At 47.7% G+C, this 19,161-nt stretch overlaps 1 protein-coding gene across 4 annotated transcripts in view; it reads left to right on the top strand.

Annotated features, from left to right (window-relative positions):
• LOC138810518 (tetratricopeptide repeat protein 7B) overlaps positions 1–19,161 on the top strand; it is a 211,938-nt gene that overhangs the window by 102,447 nt on the left and 90,330 nt on the right. For all 4 annotated transcript variants that reach the window (XM_069997742.1, XM_069997743.1, XM_069997744.1 and 1 more), the window contains 2 exons: positions 374–437; positions 4,687–4,824. In XM_069997742.1, the coding sequence (XP_069853843.1) occupies positions 374–437; positions 4,687–4,824 (202 nt within the window). The remainder of the gene's footprint in view (positions 1–373; positions 438–4,686; positions 4,825–19,161) is intronic.

Here is a 19,161-nt window from a genome sequence, read left to right on the forward strand (position 1 = left end):
GTGTAGTGAAATAATGCAGTTTGTGACCTCATCCTGAGTGGGAGCTTTTAAAAGCTCCACTAGCTCCACGCGTTATCTCCTTCTAACTGTGGAAGCTCCTGCCTCTGTAATAGGTACATATGTTATTTGGGCTTTTAACTTGTTGTTTTTACAGTTTTACTTCACCCTTCTGCTTGCCATTAAAATGTGTGTCTAAAATGTATTAATTCCACAGATTAGCATAGCAAACTAATTCAAGTGTCCAAATTAAACCATATTTTTCATGGGTGCTCTATAAAAATCGAGATGCTTTTAGCATTCCATTCTGCTTGTGGTTGTATATTTTGTGTTATTTTGAAACTGCTGTATATCAAAGTGAGTTTTCTTTATGCAGCATTTTTTGTCCTCAAGAAAACACGGAAGAAGCCCTGTTGTTGCTGCTGATTAGTGAATCCATGGTAAGTGAAATGTGTTTCCTCGTCCTGTCTTCTGTCCCTGGGCCCCTCTTTTGCTATGCTATGCCCTCAGAATGGTAACATTTTTTGTCTGGAGAAAATACTTCCTGGACTCTAGACATTCACACGGTAAGACCAAAGGCTACCCTTATGAGAGGCTCACAAAGGCACAATAGCTATGTACATGTGGTCCAAATGGTATTTATCAAAATAAACTCCAAGAAATAGAAACAAAGGTTTTTTTTGTTAGTTTGGGTTTTTTGTTTTTGTTTGTTTGTTTTCTCCTTGGTCACTTTTTGCTTTCTATACATTTTGTCCTGTATGTAAGTTTATCTGTTTGGGGGAGGGCAAGGGGGAGCACAGAAACAGTGGGACAAAGGTTGAACAAATGGGCAGTGAGCCTCGCTAGACACTGCTGAAAATGAACCATACAACTTGTGATGGGGGAAGATCAGGAGGGAGACACTGGGAGAGAGAGAAGGAAGGAGTAACACTGTTCAAAAGAAATGTACGCATTACCTGACTTCTGTAACTAACCATAACCTCTCTGTACATCACCTTTACAATAACAATAAAAAAGAGAGAACATACTTTCTGGAGGGACGACTTGGGTGGGAAGAAAGCAGTCATAGTTTAGGATGTTTAAGTCTTGAACTGTTACCGCTGTCGATTGCTTACCTGCACCTCCTCCCTCCTTCGTAGCTGGCAGGTGTCCTGGCTCATGTGTGTATAAGTAAACTGCTACTCATGGCCCCCACTGGCCCCTTCCTGGGGAGACCAGCCCTGGGGTGACCTTTACACGCTTCCCACCCCACCCTGGAGTGCACAGGTGTTGGGATAAATCACTGGCTGGGTACATGAACTCTGGTTTCTGTGACAGGGGCCTGATGAAATACCCTGGTCCTGTCGCCTCTCCACATACCACCTGTTCTGAAGCCCCACAGGGTCCAGGCCATGCGAGCTGCTCCCCACTGCCGGGCTCTGCTGTTGAGAGGGAGCTTCGGCCAAACCTTTGGCCCATCTCTCAGGGTTTGGCTGGGATATTGAGCTTGAGTTCTAAAATGGAATCGTTGATTATTTATGGAGCTACTCCTCACAGCCCTATGCAGGCCCTGGCTTGAAGCCTTGGGGATGTGGTGTTACCTCTACAAGCTGAGCAAAATAGCAAGCTCTCGGAGCTCGACAGGCCATCCATTCACCTCCTTGTTACAGATGAGGACCCAAGGCCCAGAGCAGGCAAAATGCACATGTGGTGCAGTGGTCCACTGGTCTCCCTGCTAGATCATGCTGATCTCTTCCCAGGTGTCCATCCTCTGGGCAGCAAGTGGGGAGAAAGCAGTCCTAGAGTGAGGCGCTCCCTTCCCCCACCCCTGCTGCTCTATCAGCGGTGTGAGGAGGAGTGCTGTGCGCTGCCAGAGGCTGCAGCGAGTCAGGTGGGCAACTGCCTTGCCTCCAATTAAAACAAAACAGAACAACCTCAACAGAAAAACAACAGTTGGGCTTTGCTCCCTCTACGAAATGGCCCAGAGATGTTTACCTGAGCCAGGCCGCTCAAGTTACCATTGCATTTCACTTGGGCACCCTTGACGTCATTGGACTCACTTCCTGTCCAGGACGCAGGCTGCCCCTTGGCTCAGCTTTCCTCGACTGCCAGCTGGAAACCCAGGGCAGTGGCATTTCTATTCTCTGCTCTGCCTTAGCACTGGCCGGAGAGGCATACAGGTGGCATGTGTGTGCCATGGTGGTACCTGGCGGTAGTACAGTCACTGTTTTTCAGGTGAATGCATGTCACCTGCTTCGCCACCAGGATGGCGATCGAGGGCCGCCTGGCCACAGTTCCTTGGACCCACAGTGGACTCTTCACAACTCGCACAGTTACTTGTTAAAGCTCTGAAAGCATGGTAGCATGTATTTTAGGTTACTTGGACAATTCTGATGGAAAATACTGTGTTCCACACTCAGAGCCCGTGTGCTAGCCTTGAGTTTGTTGAAAGCCTGCTGTTCGTGGCTCCATCTTGTGATGGCGCCTCCCACCCTCCCGTTCCTTTCCAGAAGTGACAGAAATGAGTAATGCTCAAAGTTGATATCGCTCTGAGACAATCAGTTTGGGCTGGAACAATCTGTTCAGGGGATGGTTAAAGCCAGCAGTGGCCTGAAGTATGAAGGACCGGCTTCCCAGCCCAAGCAACCCTATTCTCCTTGGGCATTGTCCCAAGTAAAGTTGCTCCTACGAGCCTTGTTCTGTTCCTGTCCTGGGATTTCTTAATTCTCTCTTTTTAGGTCGAAGGTGAATATATGCTCGATTTCAGAACCAACATGAGGATTGTTTTTTAGAGATCTGACTGTAACTTAGAAGCATGCATTTATCCACCTACAGGAAATCATTTGGAAGTGTACTGCTTTCTCACTGTATAGCAAATTAGTTTTCTGCTGGACAGAGAGATTATCACACTGTATTTGTACAACTACCACGGAGACAGTATTCCAGGAGGCTTATTACTTGTGGATCTGCTTTGTGTTGGAGATTATATTATTTGTTTGTTGATGGTACTGAAGTTCGAACTCAGGGCTTTAGCCTTGCTAGGCAGGCACTCGACCGCTTGAGCTATAGCTCCAGTCCTTTTGCTTTAGTTATTTTTCCAGATAGAGTCTCATGTTTTTGCCTGAGCTCAGCAGACCAGGATCCTATGTGACATCAGACATAGCTAGAACCACAGGTGAGTGAGTGCCCCCTTACCAGCTTACTGGGATCTTGTTAACTTCTTTGCCCAGACTGGCCTCAAACTGTGATCCTCCAAGTCTTTGCCTCCAAGCTGGGATTACAAACAAGTACCACCATACCCAGCTAGACTGTACCTTTTTAATCAAAGGATACAAAGATTTTCCCTGGTGGGAAAAGAGGATACATTAGGTAAACTTGCAAATCTCTCCTGAGGAGTGTCTGTTTGTTTTGCTCCCTTTCAGGCACTGGTCTGGGTATGAAATATATATAACAAATAGGTAAAAGCAGGCTGTTCATACAGGCCCTCCTCCTTTAGAGAGCCTTTTGTTGGGCTCCAAAGATACTGCGTAGAGAAAAACTTAGAATGAAATCTTCAAAAGCAGGCTTGTTTCCATAAGAGGTGACTCACTTTGTAGGAAGTGGCCTGTCTTGTGTATTCTCGTTGACTTTGACATTTAAGAGCCAGGCGTTTTAAAGTGAGTAAGTTCTGATGGGTGGCTAGAAGTAAACACCTTGGACTCACACAGAAAGCAGGCTTTTTGCCTCATTAGCGAGGGGGAAGGTATACGCCTGGCCTTTCTGAATGTCAGGCAGGAAGAAATACCAGCCTGGAGACAAGTGACCCCCAAATCTTGTGTGCCACTGTCACAGACAAGCCTGTGGGGCTCAGACAGATGGACGTGAGACTTCTCCTAATGAGCTGAGTGCAGGGCGGGGGAAGAGTGGCAGGCAAAATCCAAGGGGGAAAAAAGGAAAATGAGCTGGCTGTTGCGTCTCTAGTACGTGAGGTCTATCTGGAGGAATCTGTGGCGAAATTAAATTTCAGCAGTAATGAAAACATGTTGCTGTGAAGAGCATTCGATTTCTGGGAGGAAGAGATGCGTCAGCCTCGCTGTGCCTGATGGATTTCAGCACTCAGGCCACGGGGCTGTGGAGTTGAGCCCTCCATGTTAGTGTCATGTAGAGTGCAAACCACTCTCTCTCTCTCTCCTCTTCTCTTCTGCATCTGTTTCGTGATTGGCTTTTCATGATCTCAGGAAAGGGACACCCCACCTCTGGAGGGCTGGTAGGAATGGAGGACACCATGTGGTGATGGGAGAAGCAGGGCTGCGAATGTCCTCCACGGATTAACGTAGAGCAGAAGCTAAATCCCAAGTGAGATATGGCAGGGCCTCCCCTGAGGGATGGAGAGGCTGCCCAGAGCCTGCTGTGTCTACCACAAGGCTGGCTGTGCACCAGAGCCCTGGGAAGCACTTCCTGCTTTCTCTAAGCTCCCAGACCTTTCTCCAAATACCTGCCAGGCCTTCAGCGCGAGTCAAACCATGTACCATGTGCACCTAAGTGCTCTGGAGGTTTTGAATACATGACCTGAGATGAACAGGCCCTTTATTCCCTCCCCTCCCTCCCTCCCTCCTACCTCTCAGCAAACCATTAGCGGCAAGAGGGTCCTGGTGGCCTCTGGTCCACACAGTGATGGGCAGGCGTGTGGACCAGCTCACCATCTGCCTGTCTCTTCCATGTCATCCTTAGGCCAATCGAGATGCTGTGCTGAGCAGGATACCAGAGCACAAGAGCGACCGCCTCATCAGTCTGCAGAGTGCATCCGTGGTCTACGATTTACTGACCATTGCTCTTGGGAGAAGAGGCCAGTATGAGATGCTGTCTGAGGTACACCTGCTGAGTCTGGTTGACTACTAGGTGGCAGGGATGGCGGGATGGCTCAGAGAAGAGCTCCCTGGTCCAGGCACCTCTCCGTCATTGGTAGTTTATATGGGGCTACTCATGTAACTTCCATTTCCTCCTTTGTGATTGGACTTAATGACTGAGTTGTAGAATGCTGGATGGTTTCTAACTCCAGGCTGTGAATGGGGAGGGAAGGCAGTTTCTCTTCCATTGTTATTCCCACTGCCCCCTGATTACGAAAGTCTGGTGATGGCATTGTCTGGCCCATGTATGGTCAGGTTGACTGGTAGGGACCTTGTCAGAGTAAATGCTGTCTGTGTTTAGCAAGTGTTACTTGGCTAGGAGGGGCTTGTTGACTGTAGACCTTGTAAGGGTCTTCTGTTGTCTTCTTGCTTCTAGGAAACACTCAGGACACCTTCTGTATGTTTCATGGTTTGAGAAGGGATAGGTTTATCTGAGCTATGGTTATGTATTATGTTCCTTCCCAGAATGCCAGATTTCGTGTTGGTACAGAGATTAATTTATCTTTTCTCCAGCAAATGTTTTTGGGGGGGAGGTTGGTTGTGGAGCTTGAACTCTGGGCCTGAGCGCTGTCCCTCAGCTCTCCAGCTAAAGGCAAGCATGCTACCATTTGAACCACAGAGCCACTTCTAGTTTTCTGGTGGTTGATTGGAGATAAGAGTCTCACGGACTTTCCTTGCCCAGGCTGGCTTTGAACCATGATCCTCAGATCTCAGCCTCTTGAGTAGCTAGGATTACAGGCGGGAGCCATCGGCACCCAGCCAGCAAAATTTAAAAAAAAAAAATAAGAGGGAAAGAAACAACCTATTTTGTTAAAATAAACTTTCCCATGTTATTTATCTTTCTCCTTCTAAATTTATTCTCATTGCGGCAGCCTCTGGGCATGGGGACAGGGAGTGACATACAGTAACAGATTGGCTGAAATCAGATCAGAGCTCGCCTCGCCCCCCAGCCCGGGTGCATCTCCACATTAGGCAGGAGCCTGGGGAACAGATGAGCCCGCGTGGCTTGCATCTTTTTTTAGTCTCTGGTTTGGTGACTATACAGAGCGATGGTTACTCAGCCTTCAAAAACACCAAGGCCCCCACGATGAGGCAGGATAACATGGTGCGTGCAGAAGCCCCGCTCACAGGGCCTGCTTGCCAGGGCCTGGTCCTAGCATATTCACCCAGCTCAGATTGTCCTCCTCTGGGAGCCTTGCTTTTTCTGGGTTCCTCCTCTCGACCAGCTTGATCCTGTCAGGTATGGGCTCCAGGCCTCCTGCTCATGGTCTAGGTATTTTCTTCCTCTATAGACAGATCACTTAGCCCCCAGGTCTCTGGTGGGGTGTGGCCTACCGTATGTCTTCATACCTTCATGTAGCAATGCAGCCTTTCCCCAGGTAGAAATCTACCCTCGTCCCTCAGGGCAGAAGCTCCTCTGACAGGCCGCAGAGTCTCTGCTCTCAGCTCAGTGTCCTCCCATGGATGGCCCCGGGACACGACTGTGTGTGCCCGCAGCTCTGTGGCGTATGCCTCCTCTCAGCAAGGAATCCTTGTTTTCACTCAGATGACTTTCACCTTGATGTCGCATGCGGCCTCCACCTTGTGGGGATGATCTGACACCAAGTCACTGCAGAGTCTGGAGCCCTGTGTGTACCTCACTAGCCACCTTTAAAATGGTTGAAGCAGCTGGGTGCTGATGGCTCACACCTGTAATCCTAGCTACTCAGGAAGTTGATATCTGAGGATCACGGTTCAAAGCCAGCCCGGGCAAGGAAAGTCCATGAGACCTGTATCTCCAATCAACCACCAGAAAACTGGAAGTGGCACTGTGGCTCAAGTAGTAGAGCTCTAGCCTTGAACTGAATTGTTCAGGGACAGGGCCCAGGACCAGAGTTCAAGCCCTATCACCCACCAAAAAAATAATAATAATAACATTAACATGCTTGAGGCAGTGCCAAAGGCTGCCTTCAGGGTACTGGAGAGGGCAAAGTGGGGGCCTTCAGGGGATGTGGTGCGGGGAGAAACAAGGGGGACTTACCTCTCCATCCCTCCAGCCTTTTAGATTTTTGTATTTTATCTCTACTCTTAGAAATATAACTCAAATGATAGACTATATAAAATTCACATCTTTAGCCAGGCACAGGTGGCTCACGCCTATAATCCTAGCTACTTAGGAGGCTGAGATCTGAGGATCATGGTTCAAAGCCAGCCCAGTGAGACTCTAATCTCCCATTAATCACCCAAAACAGGAAGTGGAGCTGTGGCTCAAAGGGTTGAGCATGAGCCTTGAGCAAAAAAGCTTAGGAACAATGCCCAGGCCCTGAGTTAAAAAACCAAAACAAAACAAAACAAAAAACATTTATTCAACACATATGTGTGCTGTCAGCTGTTCCCTGCCACGGGCCTGCAATCAGATGGGTCCAGTGTGGACACAGTGCAGCCTCTGTCCTCGGACCTCTCCCAATGGGGACAGAAGGGACCAGTTGACCCTGGAAGGCTCAGCATGCCCTCCCTAGAAGTTCAGCACACCTCAGGGGGCTCAGCACCCCTTACATCCTGTGCTGGAGGGCTTGCATACTTGGCTTTGGTTTCTTCTGCACTCTCCCTCTCCCTCTCCCTCTCCCTCTCCCTCTCCCTCTCCCTCTCCCTCCCCCCCCCCCTCCCTCGTGGGGCTTGAACTCTGGGCCTGGGCACTGTCCCTCAATTCTTCAGCTCAAGGCTAGCATTCTACCACTTACTTGAGCCACAGCATCACTTCTGGTTTTCTGGTGGTTCATTGCAGCCTTATGGACTTTCCTGCCTGGGCTGGCTTTAAACCACTATCCTCAGATCTCAGCCTCCTGAATAACTAGAATTACAGGCATGAGCCACCATTGCCCGGCTTTTCCCTGCCCTTTCTATGTAAGCATCTGGTATGCCCATGGCAAATGTGATGACTGCCAACCTGAGATTCAGATCTTCTGACCAATATGGCGGATGTCATATTGGAAACATGAAAGCTCATGGCACCCCAGGAGGCCACGCCACCCCTCCTGAGGATGGGCCTGCACCCCTACTCTGCCCTGCAGAAGCCATCTCTCCCCTGCCTCACCTCACCTCCTGCTTCCCTCACCTCCTGCTTCTCTCCTGCTGTCTTAAATCCATTTGCCTTACGTTTTTGTTCTCTCTCACCTGCCCTTCCACTTCCTCAGGACTTTGAGTGAAGAGAATTTGATTTTAATTTATGTAAATTTCACATAACAAGTGGTGACCTCAAGTGCAAGGATGTGGTAGGAGGGGCATCAGGGAATCAGACAGGGCAGGACAGTAACTTTGTGACGGTGCTGCGGGAGGTAGAGGAGAAGCAGCATGTGTGGGATTTGCTACTTACTGTTAGTGGCCTCAGATTTCCACTGGGATTTTGAACAAGGGGTCTGCTTTAGTCTAAGAGAAAGAGATACCCTTCCCAATGGGTCTTGTAGAGGACTGATCTGCGAGCAGATCCTCTCTGTCTCAGAAAGACTGAGGTGAGTGTGCTTTGCACACATGCAGTCTTGGTATGCATACACAAGAGCTGGCAGCCATCAGCCTGTTAGGACAGAAGAGGGTCTGTCCTGAGCTTTTCCTCTTCTTCTTATCCCAGCCAGCAGCAGCACTCCTACAGCAGGGTGGGACTTGGTTTCCTGCTCTCCTCTCCTTGGCTGACCCAGTCCACAGACCAGGGAAGGGAAAAGAAGGGGAGGGGAGGGAAGGAGAGCAACTACTATGAATACAAGTACAAGCTCATCTTTCCTCCTGTCACTGGTGCCCATGGACGATGGGTGTGTCCTACAGCTCTGTGCAGACCCAGCCTTTAAAGAGCCTGGTTGTATCTGGGAAGCAGAGGCTCTGTCATGGGATATCATTCGATCCCTTTCTTCTGCAGTGCTCATTTAAGGCTGAAGTCTACTCTCCCGGTTTAAGACCAGCAGCCTTGGTGCATGCCCACACCAAGCTTGCTTTCCTTCAGGCCTTGATATTGGGCAGCGATGACAGAACAACCATCCCAGGCTCGAGGTGGATGAGAGCCTCACTCCGACAGGTTTAAATATAAGCACAATGTTTACCATCACTCCAGTGTATTCGTTTTCATGTTTTTTAGAAGACTAATTGTGAGTCCTGCTGAAAGGTTTGTGTAGGAAGGAACATTTCTTTTCCCCCTTTAATTTAAACAACAGCCTTGGTTGGCATGACAACCCACGCTATTAAAAGTAAAGCAAGGAGCCCTGCTTCCTCTGGTTTTCAGAATGAGCCCAAACCGCTAAGCAGGTTTGTTTCTTGAATTTGACTATTCGTCGCTCCATTTTGACGGAATATCATGCGTCCTTCCTGCAGGCTGTATGTGTGCCCCTGCATAGACATGGCCGCTTTAAGGCTGAAATGGTATTTTGATCTATGGTTCTGTGGGTAGGCCTGTCTGGTTAGTTACTGATAGTTCTAAAAGGACACTTGCACCTCCCTAGCCGACACAGGCTGGAGAGCACCATACATGGAGCTGGGCCTGCCTGGGAGCCCGCTCTTTGCTAAGCTGCTTTGGAGTTGAACCACCAAGAGGCCTGAAAGACATCAGTGGTGTGAGAGGTGCCAACAGAGACACAGACTTGTGAAAAACCAGGGCAGAGAGTTCAGCTCCTGGGGAAGGCTGAGTAAAATCTTGCTGAATCAATCTGGTAATCTCAGCACTTGGCCAGCAGGAGGAAGAAAATGAGAAGATTGGGAGTTCCAGGCTAGCCTGGGCTATATAACAAGGAAAGATTAAACAACAACAACAAAAAGAACAAAACTTTGCTGAAGCCAGGTGCCAGTGGCTCACACCTATAATCCTAGCTACTCAGGAGGCTGAGATCTGAGGACTGAAGTTCAAAGCCAGGCCAGGCCAGAAAGCCCATCAGACTCTTCTCCAATTAACCACCAGAAAGCTGGAGTGGCGCTATGGCTCAAGTGGTAGAGTGCTATCCTTGAGCTGAAGAGCTCAGAGACAGCGCCCAGGCCCAGAGTTCAAGCTCCAAAACAAAACAAAACAAAACAAAAACCCACACAAAAAAAAAAACTTTGCTGAATTGCCAGCACTTCCCAGCCCAGGTGTACTCACTGTCATTTCTTGAGCTTTGCCGGTAAACTGACCCCTCCCACCCCCTCCCCACCCCCCAGAAGGGCAGCAGGCAGGCTGAGGTTAATGGGAATTAGGCAGCAGCAGACGAGTTGGGCCCTACTCTGTACATAGATCATGAACAGATCTCAACTCTGTTATCTTTCCATGACACCCTGCCCCCAAAGAATCTTAGCCCTTTAATGTAGAGGCATAACTCAAGTTGGAGAATGCCAGGCTTCAGTGATAAAGCCAAGTAAGAGCACAAGGCCCTAAGTTCAAGCCCCAGTACTGTTGTGAAAAAAATAATAACAATAATCTCAGTTCCTGCTGTGATTGATGGTGCTTCCGTCTTTCGAATGAAGTGTTGCTTTCATCTGTGGCACTCATTAGAAATTCCTTAGTGTGGCTAGCTTTAGAGAAACAAGCATGCAGAGATGCCCGTTTTATTTGCTTTAACAATAATTTAATATGCTATCTTCAACTTTTTAAAGGGCACAATTCAGTGGCATTTAATTACCTTCACATTGTTGTATACAATATTGTAACTATCTAGTTTCAGACTTTTTAAAATCACATTAGACAGAAACTCTACCCATTAAGCAATAGTTCCCCCCACCTCAGCAACCTCTAGTCTACTTTCAGTCTCTATGAATTTGCCTGTTTTAGGTACCTGGTATTAAATGGAATCATACAGTATTCACTTTTTTTTTTTTTTTTTTGACCAGTCCTAGAGCTTGAACTCAGGGCCTGGGCACTGTCTCTGAGCTTCTTTTGCTCAAGGCTAGCACTCTACCACTTGCGCCACAGCGCCACTTCCTGCTTTTTCTGTTTATGTGGTGCTGAGGAATTGAACCCAGGGCTTCATGCATGCTAGGCAAACACTCTACCACTAAGCCACATTCTCAGCCTCAGTATTCACTTTTATATCTGGCTTTTTTACTTAGTTTAATGGTTTTCAGGTTCAGCCATCTCATGACAAACTGTCAGCTAGTATTCTTTTAGAACTTTATGCCTTTTTATCGGCAGAACAATATTCCGTCGTATGCATATGCTACATTTTGTTTTGTCCATTCATTAATTGAGGGACACGCACGTTTTCACCTTGAGGCTATCACAAATATGTCACAGTACTGGCGTACACATAGCTGAGTTCCTCCTTTCGGTTCTTTTTAGCAATACCTGCCAGCTCATATGGTAATTCTATGTTTAACTGTTTGAGGAGCTGCCAAACTGATTCTCACAGTGGCTGTGCCATTTAACATTCTGCTCCTATATACTAGGGTTCTAGTAACTCCACATCTCACCTACACTTGCTATTTTGGTAATGGCTATCCTAATGGATGGTAACTGGTATCCATTGTGGCCTTGCCTGGACTTTCCCTAGTCACTGATGACCTTGTACATGTGTTTATTAGCCATTTATCTTCTTTGCCAAAATGACTGTTCAACCCCAGTGCTCATTTTTTGCTGTCACATAGTGTTGAGTTATAGTTATTCTTTATTTATCATACATAATAAACTCTTACTGGAATATGATTTGAAAATATTTCCTCCCATTCTGTGTGTTCTCTGTTCACTCTTGATTATGAGACTGTCCTTTAATACATACGTTTTTAATTTTAATTAAGCCCAGTATATTTTTCTTCTCTTGCTTATGTTCCACTGGCAAATCCAAGATCCTGAAGTTTTACCCTAGGTTTTCCTCTAAGTATTTTGTAGGGTTTGCTCTTATATTTAGGCTATTGGTCCATTTTGGGTTGGTTTTATAGATGGTTTTGCACATGCAGATCCAGTTCTTCCAGCACAGTTTGTTGAAGGACTATTCTTTCTCTCATTGCATGGACTTGGCACCCTTACAAAAATCAACTAACAATAGAAATCTGGTTTCCTTACTCTGTCCCATTGGTTTATATGCTTATCTTTATGCAAACAGGCTACAGGTCAGACTGGACCCTCAGACTATAGATTAGAGGTCCTGCTTCAGTCTTGTTTGGAATGCCACCATCTTTGCAATTCCCTGCATCCCTCTAGTTGTTCTGAGGCCCTACTTAAAGGATAACAAACAAATTGATCCAAACTCTCCATCCATTTTTATTTCTCCATTTGAGCCAATAATGCACATTTGTTTTGTATATAGCATGCTGCTGGCCTGCCACTAGCTGAGCTTCATACTTTTCTCCTTCATCTATGCATGGTGAGGCTGCAGCTCAGGTTGAAGTGCTGAAACCAGGTGCCCTGAGCCAAGGCGGATAGATTGAGAAGTGTAGGGGTGGGACAGTTGAGGAGGAGGGAGAGAGAGGAATGAGGTTCTTGTGTCTTGAGTGTAGTATATTTTGTAAGGATGACAAGGAGGCAGCTACATCAGCCAAGCAGTAGAGGGAGTGAGTGGTCTTGGGCCCTGGAGACCCATTTACAAATTCCTGTCCAGACTTGATGGAGTTGCTTTGTGTAGTTGAGAAGGGATTTTGCCTGAGAATGATATCCAACATTCAAATTCTTTATTAAAGTCTGAGACTTTTCAAAAACAGCTCACTCTCTCCCCTCTCACTGTGGCCACAGGCAATGATATCCTTTAATTTAGGCATTTGCCAAAGAAATAAAACTTCGTGACTCCTCTGCCTGGCGCAGTCTTGCTATTTTAAAGCAAAAAGAAACAGAAAGAGGTGGTACAAGGATACAGAGTTTGCTCTATTTTACTTCCAAAGTAAGAGGAGAAAACTTGGTCAAACATAAACATTGTATCTGTGTGTCCTCACAATTCAGGGAGACGGAGGGAACTTGTTTTTGTAGCTGAATACTTTTTAGAATCTTCTTCTGGACCCAGACTCCTGTGGAGAAGATCTCTCAAACCCCATTTTAATTTGTGCCTTTATTTTTAGCTAATTTAGAAATAAGAGCCCTTGTCAGTGGCTCATGCCTATAGTCCTAACAACTCAAGAGGCCAAGATCTGAGGACCATGTTTTGAAGCCAGCCTGGGTCAGAAAAGTCTCTGTGAGACTCTTTTTTTTAATTTTTTTTTTTATTTTTGGGTCTGGTCATGGGGCCTGAACTCTGGGCCTGGGCACTGTCCCTCAGCTCTTCAGTCAAGGCCTAGCGCTCTACCACTTGAGCCACAGCGCCACTACCGGCTTTTTTTCTTTTTGCTTATGTGGTGCTGAGGAATTAAACCCAGGGCCTCAGGCATGCAAGGCAAGTGCTCTACCACTGAGCCACCTTCCCAGCCCTCTGTGAGACTCTTATCTGCAATAAACTATTCAAAAACTAGTAGTAGTGCTGTGGCTCAAGTGGTAGAGCACTAGCCTTGACTACAATGAGGCCCAGGGACAGCACCCAAGCCCTGAGTTCAGGTCCCACAACCAACAAAAAAAGAAAGAAAGAAAAGGGGGAAAAAAGGAAGAAGAGCTCTGAATTGGGCATTGTAAGATCTGAGTTCTAACTTCATCTCTACAACTATGTGACCTTGAGCCAGTCCTATTTCCTGTCTGGGCTTGCTTTCTACATCCATAGAGTAAAAAGGGGACCAGATAATCCTTAAGGTCTCTAGTTACTTGTTTTCTGTTTATGTCATTCTGTAGGTCTAAGACAATGGTCAAATTGTCTAAATAGGTAGGTAATTTTTAATTGCTGGAGGTAAAGGAGCAAATTACTATCCACGTACCATGTTAAAAATTTAAGATTACAGCTGAGTGCATTGGCTTTAGCCAATAATCCTAGCTACTTGGGCAGCAGAGATTGAGGAACTGTGGTTCAAGGTCAGTCTGTCTTTCTGTCTGTCTATCTATCTATCTATCTATCTATCTATCTATCTATCTATGAGACTCCATCTTGACCAATGACATGCTGGTGTGTGCCTGTCATCCCAGAGATATTAGAAAACACAAATAGAAGGATTGCAGTCCAGGCTAACTGGAGCATCAATTGAGACCCTATATTGAAAAGAAATAATGTAAAAAAAGGCTGGTGGAATGGCTCAAGTGGCAGAGTACCAGCCTAGCAAGGATTTGGCTCTGAGATTAAAATTTCTAAAACTTTTTAGTACTCCCTAAAAAGTTACATTTAACCACTGACTCATGAGGTTGTATGATGTAGAGAGGAAAACCTCCGCACCCAATGCAGCATGTGTGTGATACAAACAGCTAGCATCCAGCCACCTGTCCGCAGGTGAGGCAATTCACCGTGTGACCATTCTTTCATGGACTTCAGCCTTGGGCTTGAGGCCAGCTTTGTGAGTATCAGATTGTTTATTTCTGCCCCTTCCCCTGTGGGTTTTGGATGCTAAACCTCACTCTTAGGTTCCAAAAATAGACTCTGGCTTCTCCTTGCTTGTGGCATTATGCAGCTGTCTTTGCCCAGGGCCCAGTTGGTGTGATTAGGCCTTGCGTACAAGGGGCTATAATTACCAAATCCCTCTGATGCCAGAAGAGCGGCTCCTATCCGGAACCCCTCAAAGACCACTGCTTATGAGAAGCTGAAATAAGAGCATGGAGAAGCACCAGCTCTGCTCCGGCGGGAACACGTTGCAAGTGACATTCCCACTACCATGCCATGAATAATCCTAATCCCACAGAGGGCTTGACAGCTATTCTGCCAGGTTCCCATGGCATCAAGTGAGTGTCACCATGACTAAAGAGGGTGGCAGGGATGCACCCCCCTTGGCTGCATCTGCCCTTCCTGGTAGGCCGTTAGTACTGCTGCCAAGCCTGTCCTCTGTGCCCGTGAAGAAGGTGATCTAGACCTGTTTTTTTGTGCCAGGTCTCAAATCTGCAGCCGTGCTCACATACCTTATCCCCTCCCTCCACCTGACACTGAATCCCACCATCACCCTCTTTTACCCTCAAAGACTCCTGCCCCTTCTCCCTTGGCCATCCACGGGTACCACACATCCATTCCCAGCGGTTCTCACTTCCGGTCATCTCGCTTCTCCAAGCCCTGCTTTTCAGCATTGCCCATAGCCACTGTCATGATAGCGGTCCTCTTTCTGGGTCAGACACTCATGGGAGCATCTTTCATGCGCTCCCTCAGCCCCCAGGACAGCCCTCTGCATGGGGAGACAGACGCTTGATTAGGCCTAGGCAGTCACCCCAGAGCCAGTGCCTTCTGAAGAAGGCATGAATGTAGCTGCTGCTGCTCCTCCTCCTCCTCCTCCTCGCCTTCCTTTTCCTCTTTCTGCTTCTTTCCCTCCTCCCTTTATTTCTCCCTGCCTTCTCCTCCTTTAGTGTCTCCTCCTCTTCCTCCTCTCCTTCTTCTTTCCCCTCTTCCTTCTTTTCCTCCTCCCCCTTCTTCTTCCTCCTACTCTTCTCTTCCCTCTCCTTTTCTCCGTTTTCTGCCCTTCTGCCTCCTCCTCCCCCTCCTCCATCCTCCTCCTCCTCTTCCTCCTCCTCATCACACCAGGCCTGTGAGCTTCAGTAGCCGGTTTCCTGGGCCCCATACATATGACACCTGCCATCTTCTGGGAAATCCATTTTCTCCAGTACTTTTCCACTGGGACCAACATTAAAATGGAAATGCTTTGATTTGATTTGACTTTTTTTTGATTTGTAGATACTTTTGCATTTTTATTTGTGTACAGTTTTTACATTTTTATGCTGTCACATACAGATAGGATCGGGGTTTCCTAAAGGGCTCAGACAATTGGGGGAACATACACCCTGTCTGAGAGGCTGTAGATACCAAACCTCCCCCATGCCAACCTCCCCCATGACAAGTTCCTTGTCACTTACAGGTGTTCTTTGGCAGGTGTTTTCTTACGATTGGGGGCGCCTGGATGACCTGGGCTGGGCAAGAGTGTGTCTCTTGCTGTTTATGGAAACCTAAGAGAAGATATGTTAGGTACATCAGGATTTGGGGGACATCTGGAGCTGTCCGGACACATTGAGAGCTGGCTGTGTATCACGTGCTGTCGGGAGACCGCAGGAAAGCAGACCGTTCAACTGTGATGGAGTTCCTATGCCTCTGAGCTGTGATGAGATAGTTTCAGTTTGCAGTCACTGGCTTACAGTGATTTTATGGCATCCCCAAGGCTTATTATGGGATATGGGTTGTTATAGTTACAAGAAAGCTATCCAGACTGGGTGGGGACAGTGAGAGCTGCAGCGGGATAGAGGCAGTGTGTGGCTGCCTAAATCTTTGTCTAGTCAAGTGTCTTTGAGGGGGAAGTATGCCTTGCCTACCGTGTGCCCCTGGGTATTCAGAATCAGGGGAGCATCTTGAAAATCCCACAGGCTGTAAGCTCTCGGTACTCTGTAGCCTCAGGGATACCCAAGAGGCCACACAGACACCACCCCCACCACCCCCCCACACCCTCCATTAGCAGAAAATGCACTGCTGAACCTCTGACATCATTCCAGGAGGACGTGGCCTTTTTAAAGGCCTTTTCTCAGCTACACTTCACTGGGTGCAGTGTGACTGGGGCTGCTAAGTGCTCACAGTGACTGCAGTCCTACAGGCAGGAGAGTGGAGAGCTTACAGAGTTCAGACTCTGGAAACAGGCGGCTCAGATTTCCAGCTAGCTCTGCCACCAGCTCCAGGAGACAGGAGATGGTGTGTCACTTAACACCTGTGTGCTTCCCACTCCCGGCCCCTCCCCTCTGGGAGGGCGGGATCAGCCGCACCTGCGCAGGCCACGTGGGGTTGTTAGGGGTGACCCAGTACCGGGAGACTTGGAGAGCAACTAAAACAGTGCCTGACTACTTTGCAAGCCTTACCAGAAAACTTGCCAAATAAATCAACCAACATGCATTCTAGTCCAGTTCTTTAGTGTTGTGCCCTCTTTCCAAAGGCCTCATATTGCGTCTTCTCCTGAAAGAGTAAACTGACAAGTATGAAATTGGATGCATTTTCTTTATTAAGATGAAAAGTGTTTTTGAAAGACTTCGCTGGTCAGAGGAGTGCACACCATTTTGTCTCAGTTTTCAGGAGGCAGAGGCGTCACTTGAGCCCAGGGGTTGGAGACCATATATATATATATATATATATATATATATATATATATATATATATATATATATATATATAGTTAGTTAGTTAGTTAGTTAGTTAGTTAGCTAGTTAGAAATGTTGAAGGAGTAATAGTGATCTTGATTTAGCATTTCCTAGCCCGTATCTGAGGTCCGTTCCCAGTAGCCTTTTTTAAGTATGAACCCGGCCTCCCAGGAGCAGAGTTAATTGTCTTGTCTATACATACCCAGCCTGTGGTGAGGCCCACATTCTTCCTTTCCAGCTACTGTAAAGCTCATGACCTCCTCTTTTTTTTTTATTGTTGTTGTTCTTGTTTGTTTGTTTGTTTCTATGTGCCGGTACTGGGGCTTGAACTTGAGACATGGGTGCTGTCCCTTAGCTTGAGCCACAGCTCCACTTCTGGCTTTTTGCTAGTTAGCTAGAGATAAACAAGGTCACAGATTGGCTGTCCAGGCTAGCTTTGAACCATAATCCTCACATCTCAGCCTCCTGGGTAGATAGGATTACTGAACAGGTGAGCCACTGGCGCCTGGCTCTGACTTCCCTGTTTAGAGGGTACTAGGGTAGAAGCTGTACAAATACGTGGGGCTGGCAGCAGGGGTGATTGCAAGGCAGAGCGGAGCCATTCGCTTGGGTGTGCCCTTGGGCCTGGGTTGGCTTGGTAACTGGAGCGGAACCCCTCCCACCCCCCACTAAAAACGAGTAGTGCTCTCTCCTCTCGCTGCTTCCCCTGGGCACTCCCCGTCTTCTCCAGCCCCAGGGTTTGGTGAATACCCTGCACCACAGCGGCCAGGGCCATCTTCCTGTGGAGGTGCTTACCTTACCCGGAAGTGAACTTCCACCCCTGCCCCCAGAGCACAATGCGGATGGTAGCCTTTAGCATTAAAGAAAAGAAAGGATTTACTGTCTTCTCTCACTTGCATTTATATTGAGTGTCTAGCCTTAGGACCCAGAACAGTCTGTTTCAACGGCTGAGCTGCTTTTGTCCATCAGGAAAACAATTGATATTGAGGACTGGGATTCACTATGTAGCCTAGGCTGGCCTCCAACTCCAGATCCTCCTGCCTTGGCCTCCCGCGTGTTAGAGTGACAGGTGTGTGCCACCTCACCCTGCTCAACATTTAAATCTTTCTGTGTGTGTGTGTGTGTGAGAGAGAGAGAGAGAGAGAGAGAGAGAGAGAGAGAAAGAGAAAGAGAGAGAGAGAGAGAGAGAGAGAGAAAGAGAGAGAGAGAGAGAGAGAGAGAGTATTTAAGAGCTTAATAGCGCATGGCAGTGAATTCGTTGAGTGGGGCCCTAGATCAAGCCTCAGTTTTGGTCCTCATCTACCCTCGCTCCTTTGCCCGGCCTCCACCCACTGCTTCCTCCTTCCCCTCAGCCCTCCTCCCAGTTCCCCAAGTCAATTTTAAGTCTTAACTGGCTTTTCCTTGTTTGGTGTCCTTCCAACCTGACCTGCTGCCACAGTGCCTCTTAAAGGCTTCAGTTGTAGCTGCTGGCCGCCTATGCCCAGAGCATGCGCAGTTAGGTGGCTCTAGAATTAAGTTCAGGCCCCACTCTGCCACTTAGTACCTGTACCGGTGCAGATTATATGCCAGTGTGAGTAACCAAGGCAGTGTAGAGTGACTGATCCAAATATGAATTAATTCTGATCCCAGTCACAAGCCTGGTGGAGGCAGCTGCCTTGCCTGGCAGGGGCGGGGTAGGCAGGGCACTTCTCTTCCCACCCACGTGGATGGGTGGCTGCTGTCCCCTTGCTGGCATCTCCTGGCTGCCCCACCACCAACTTTGAAGGGGCAGGGCCCAGCAAAGTATATGTGAACACCTTAGGCCCTACCCAGTAACTCCTGCTGGACCAAGCACTTTGCCAGTGTCTTGCTGTAACATCACTCAGCATAAATTAGGTGCTTCATAGCCATATGCCAGTGCTTCTTTTTACTTTTTTCTTTTTCTTTTGGTGCTAATACTGGAGCTTGATCTTAGGGTACTGTCCCTTAGTTTTTTTTTCACTCAAGGCTAGTGCTGTACCACTTGTGTTACCACTCAATTACTAGCTTTTGGGTGGTTAATTGGAGATACGAGTCTCATGGACTTTGCTGCCTGGACTACTTTTGAACTGCGATCTTCAGATCTCAACCTCCTGAGTAGCTAAGTAGCTAAGATTACAGGCATAAGCCACCAGTGCCCGACCTCTCCTCCCTTCCCTCTCCATCCCATCCACTCTCCCTCCTCTCTTTCCCTACCCTTCCCTTTC

The sequence above is a fragment of the Dipodomys merriami genome, unplaced genomic scaffold, assembly GCF_024711535.1.
Source record: "Dipodomys merriami isolate MVZ:Mamm:240054 unplaced genomic scaffold, mDipMer1.0.p SCAF_50, whole genome shotgun sequence".
Classification (NCBI taxonomy): Eukaryota; Metazoa; Chordata; class Mammalia; order Rodentia; family Heteromyidae; genus Dipodomys; species Dipodomys merriami.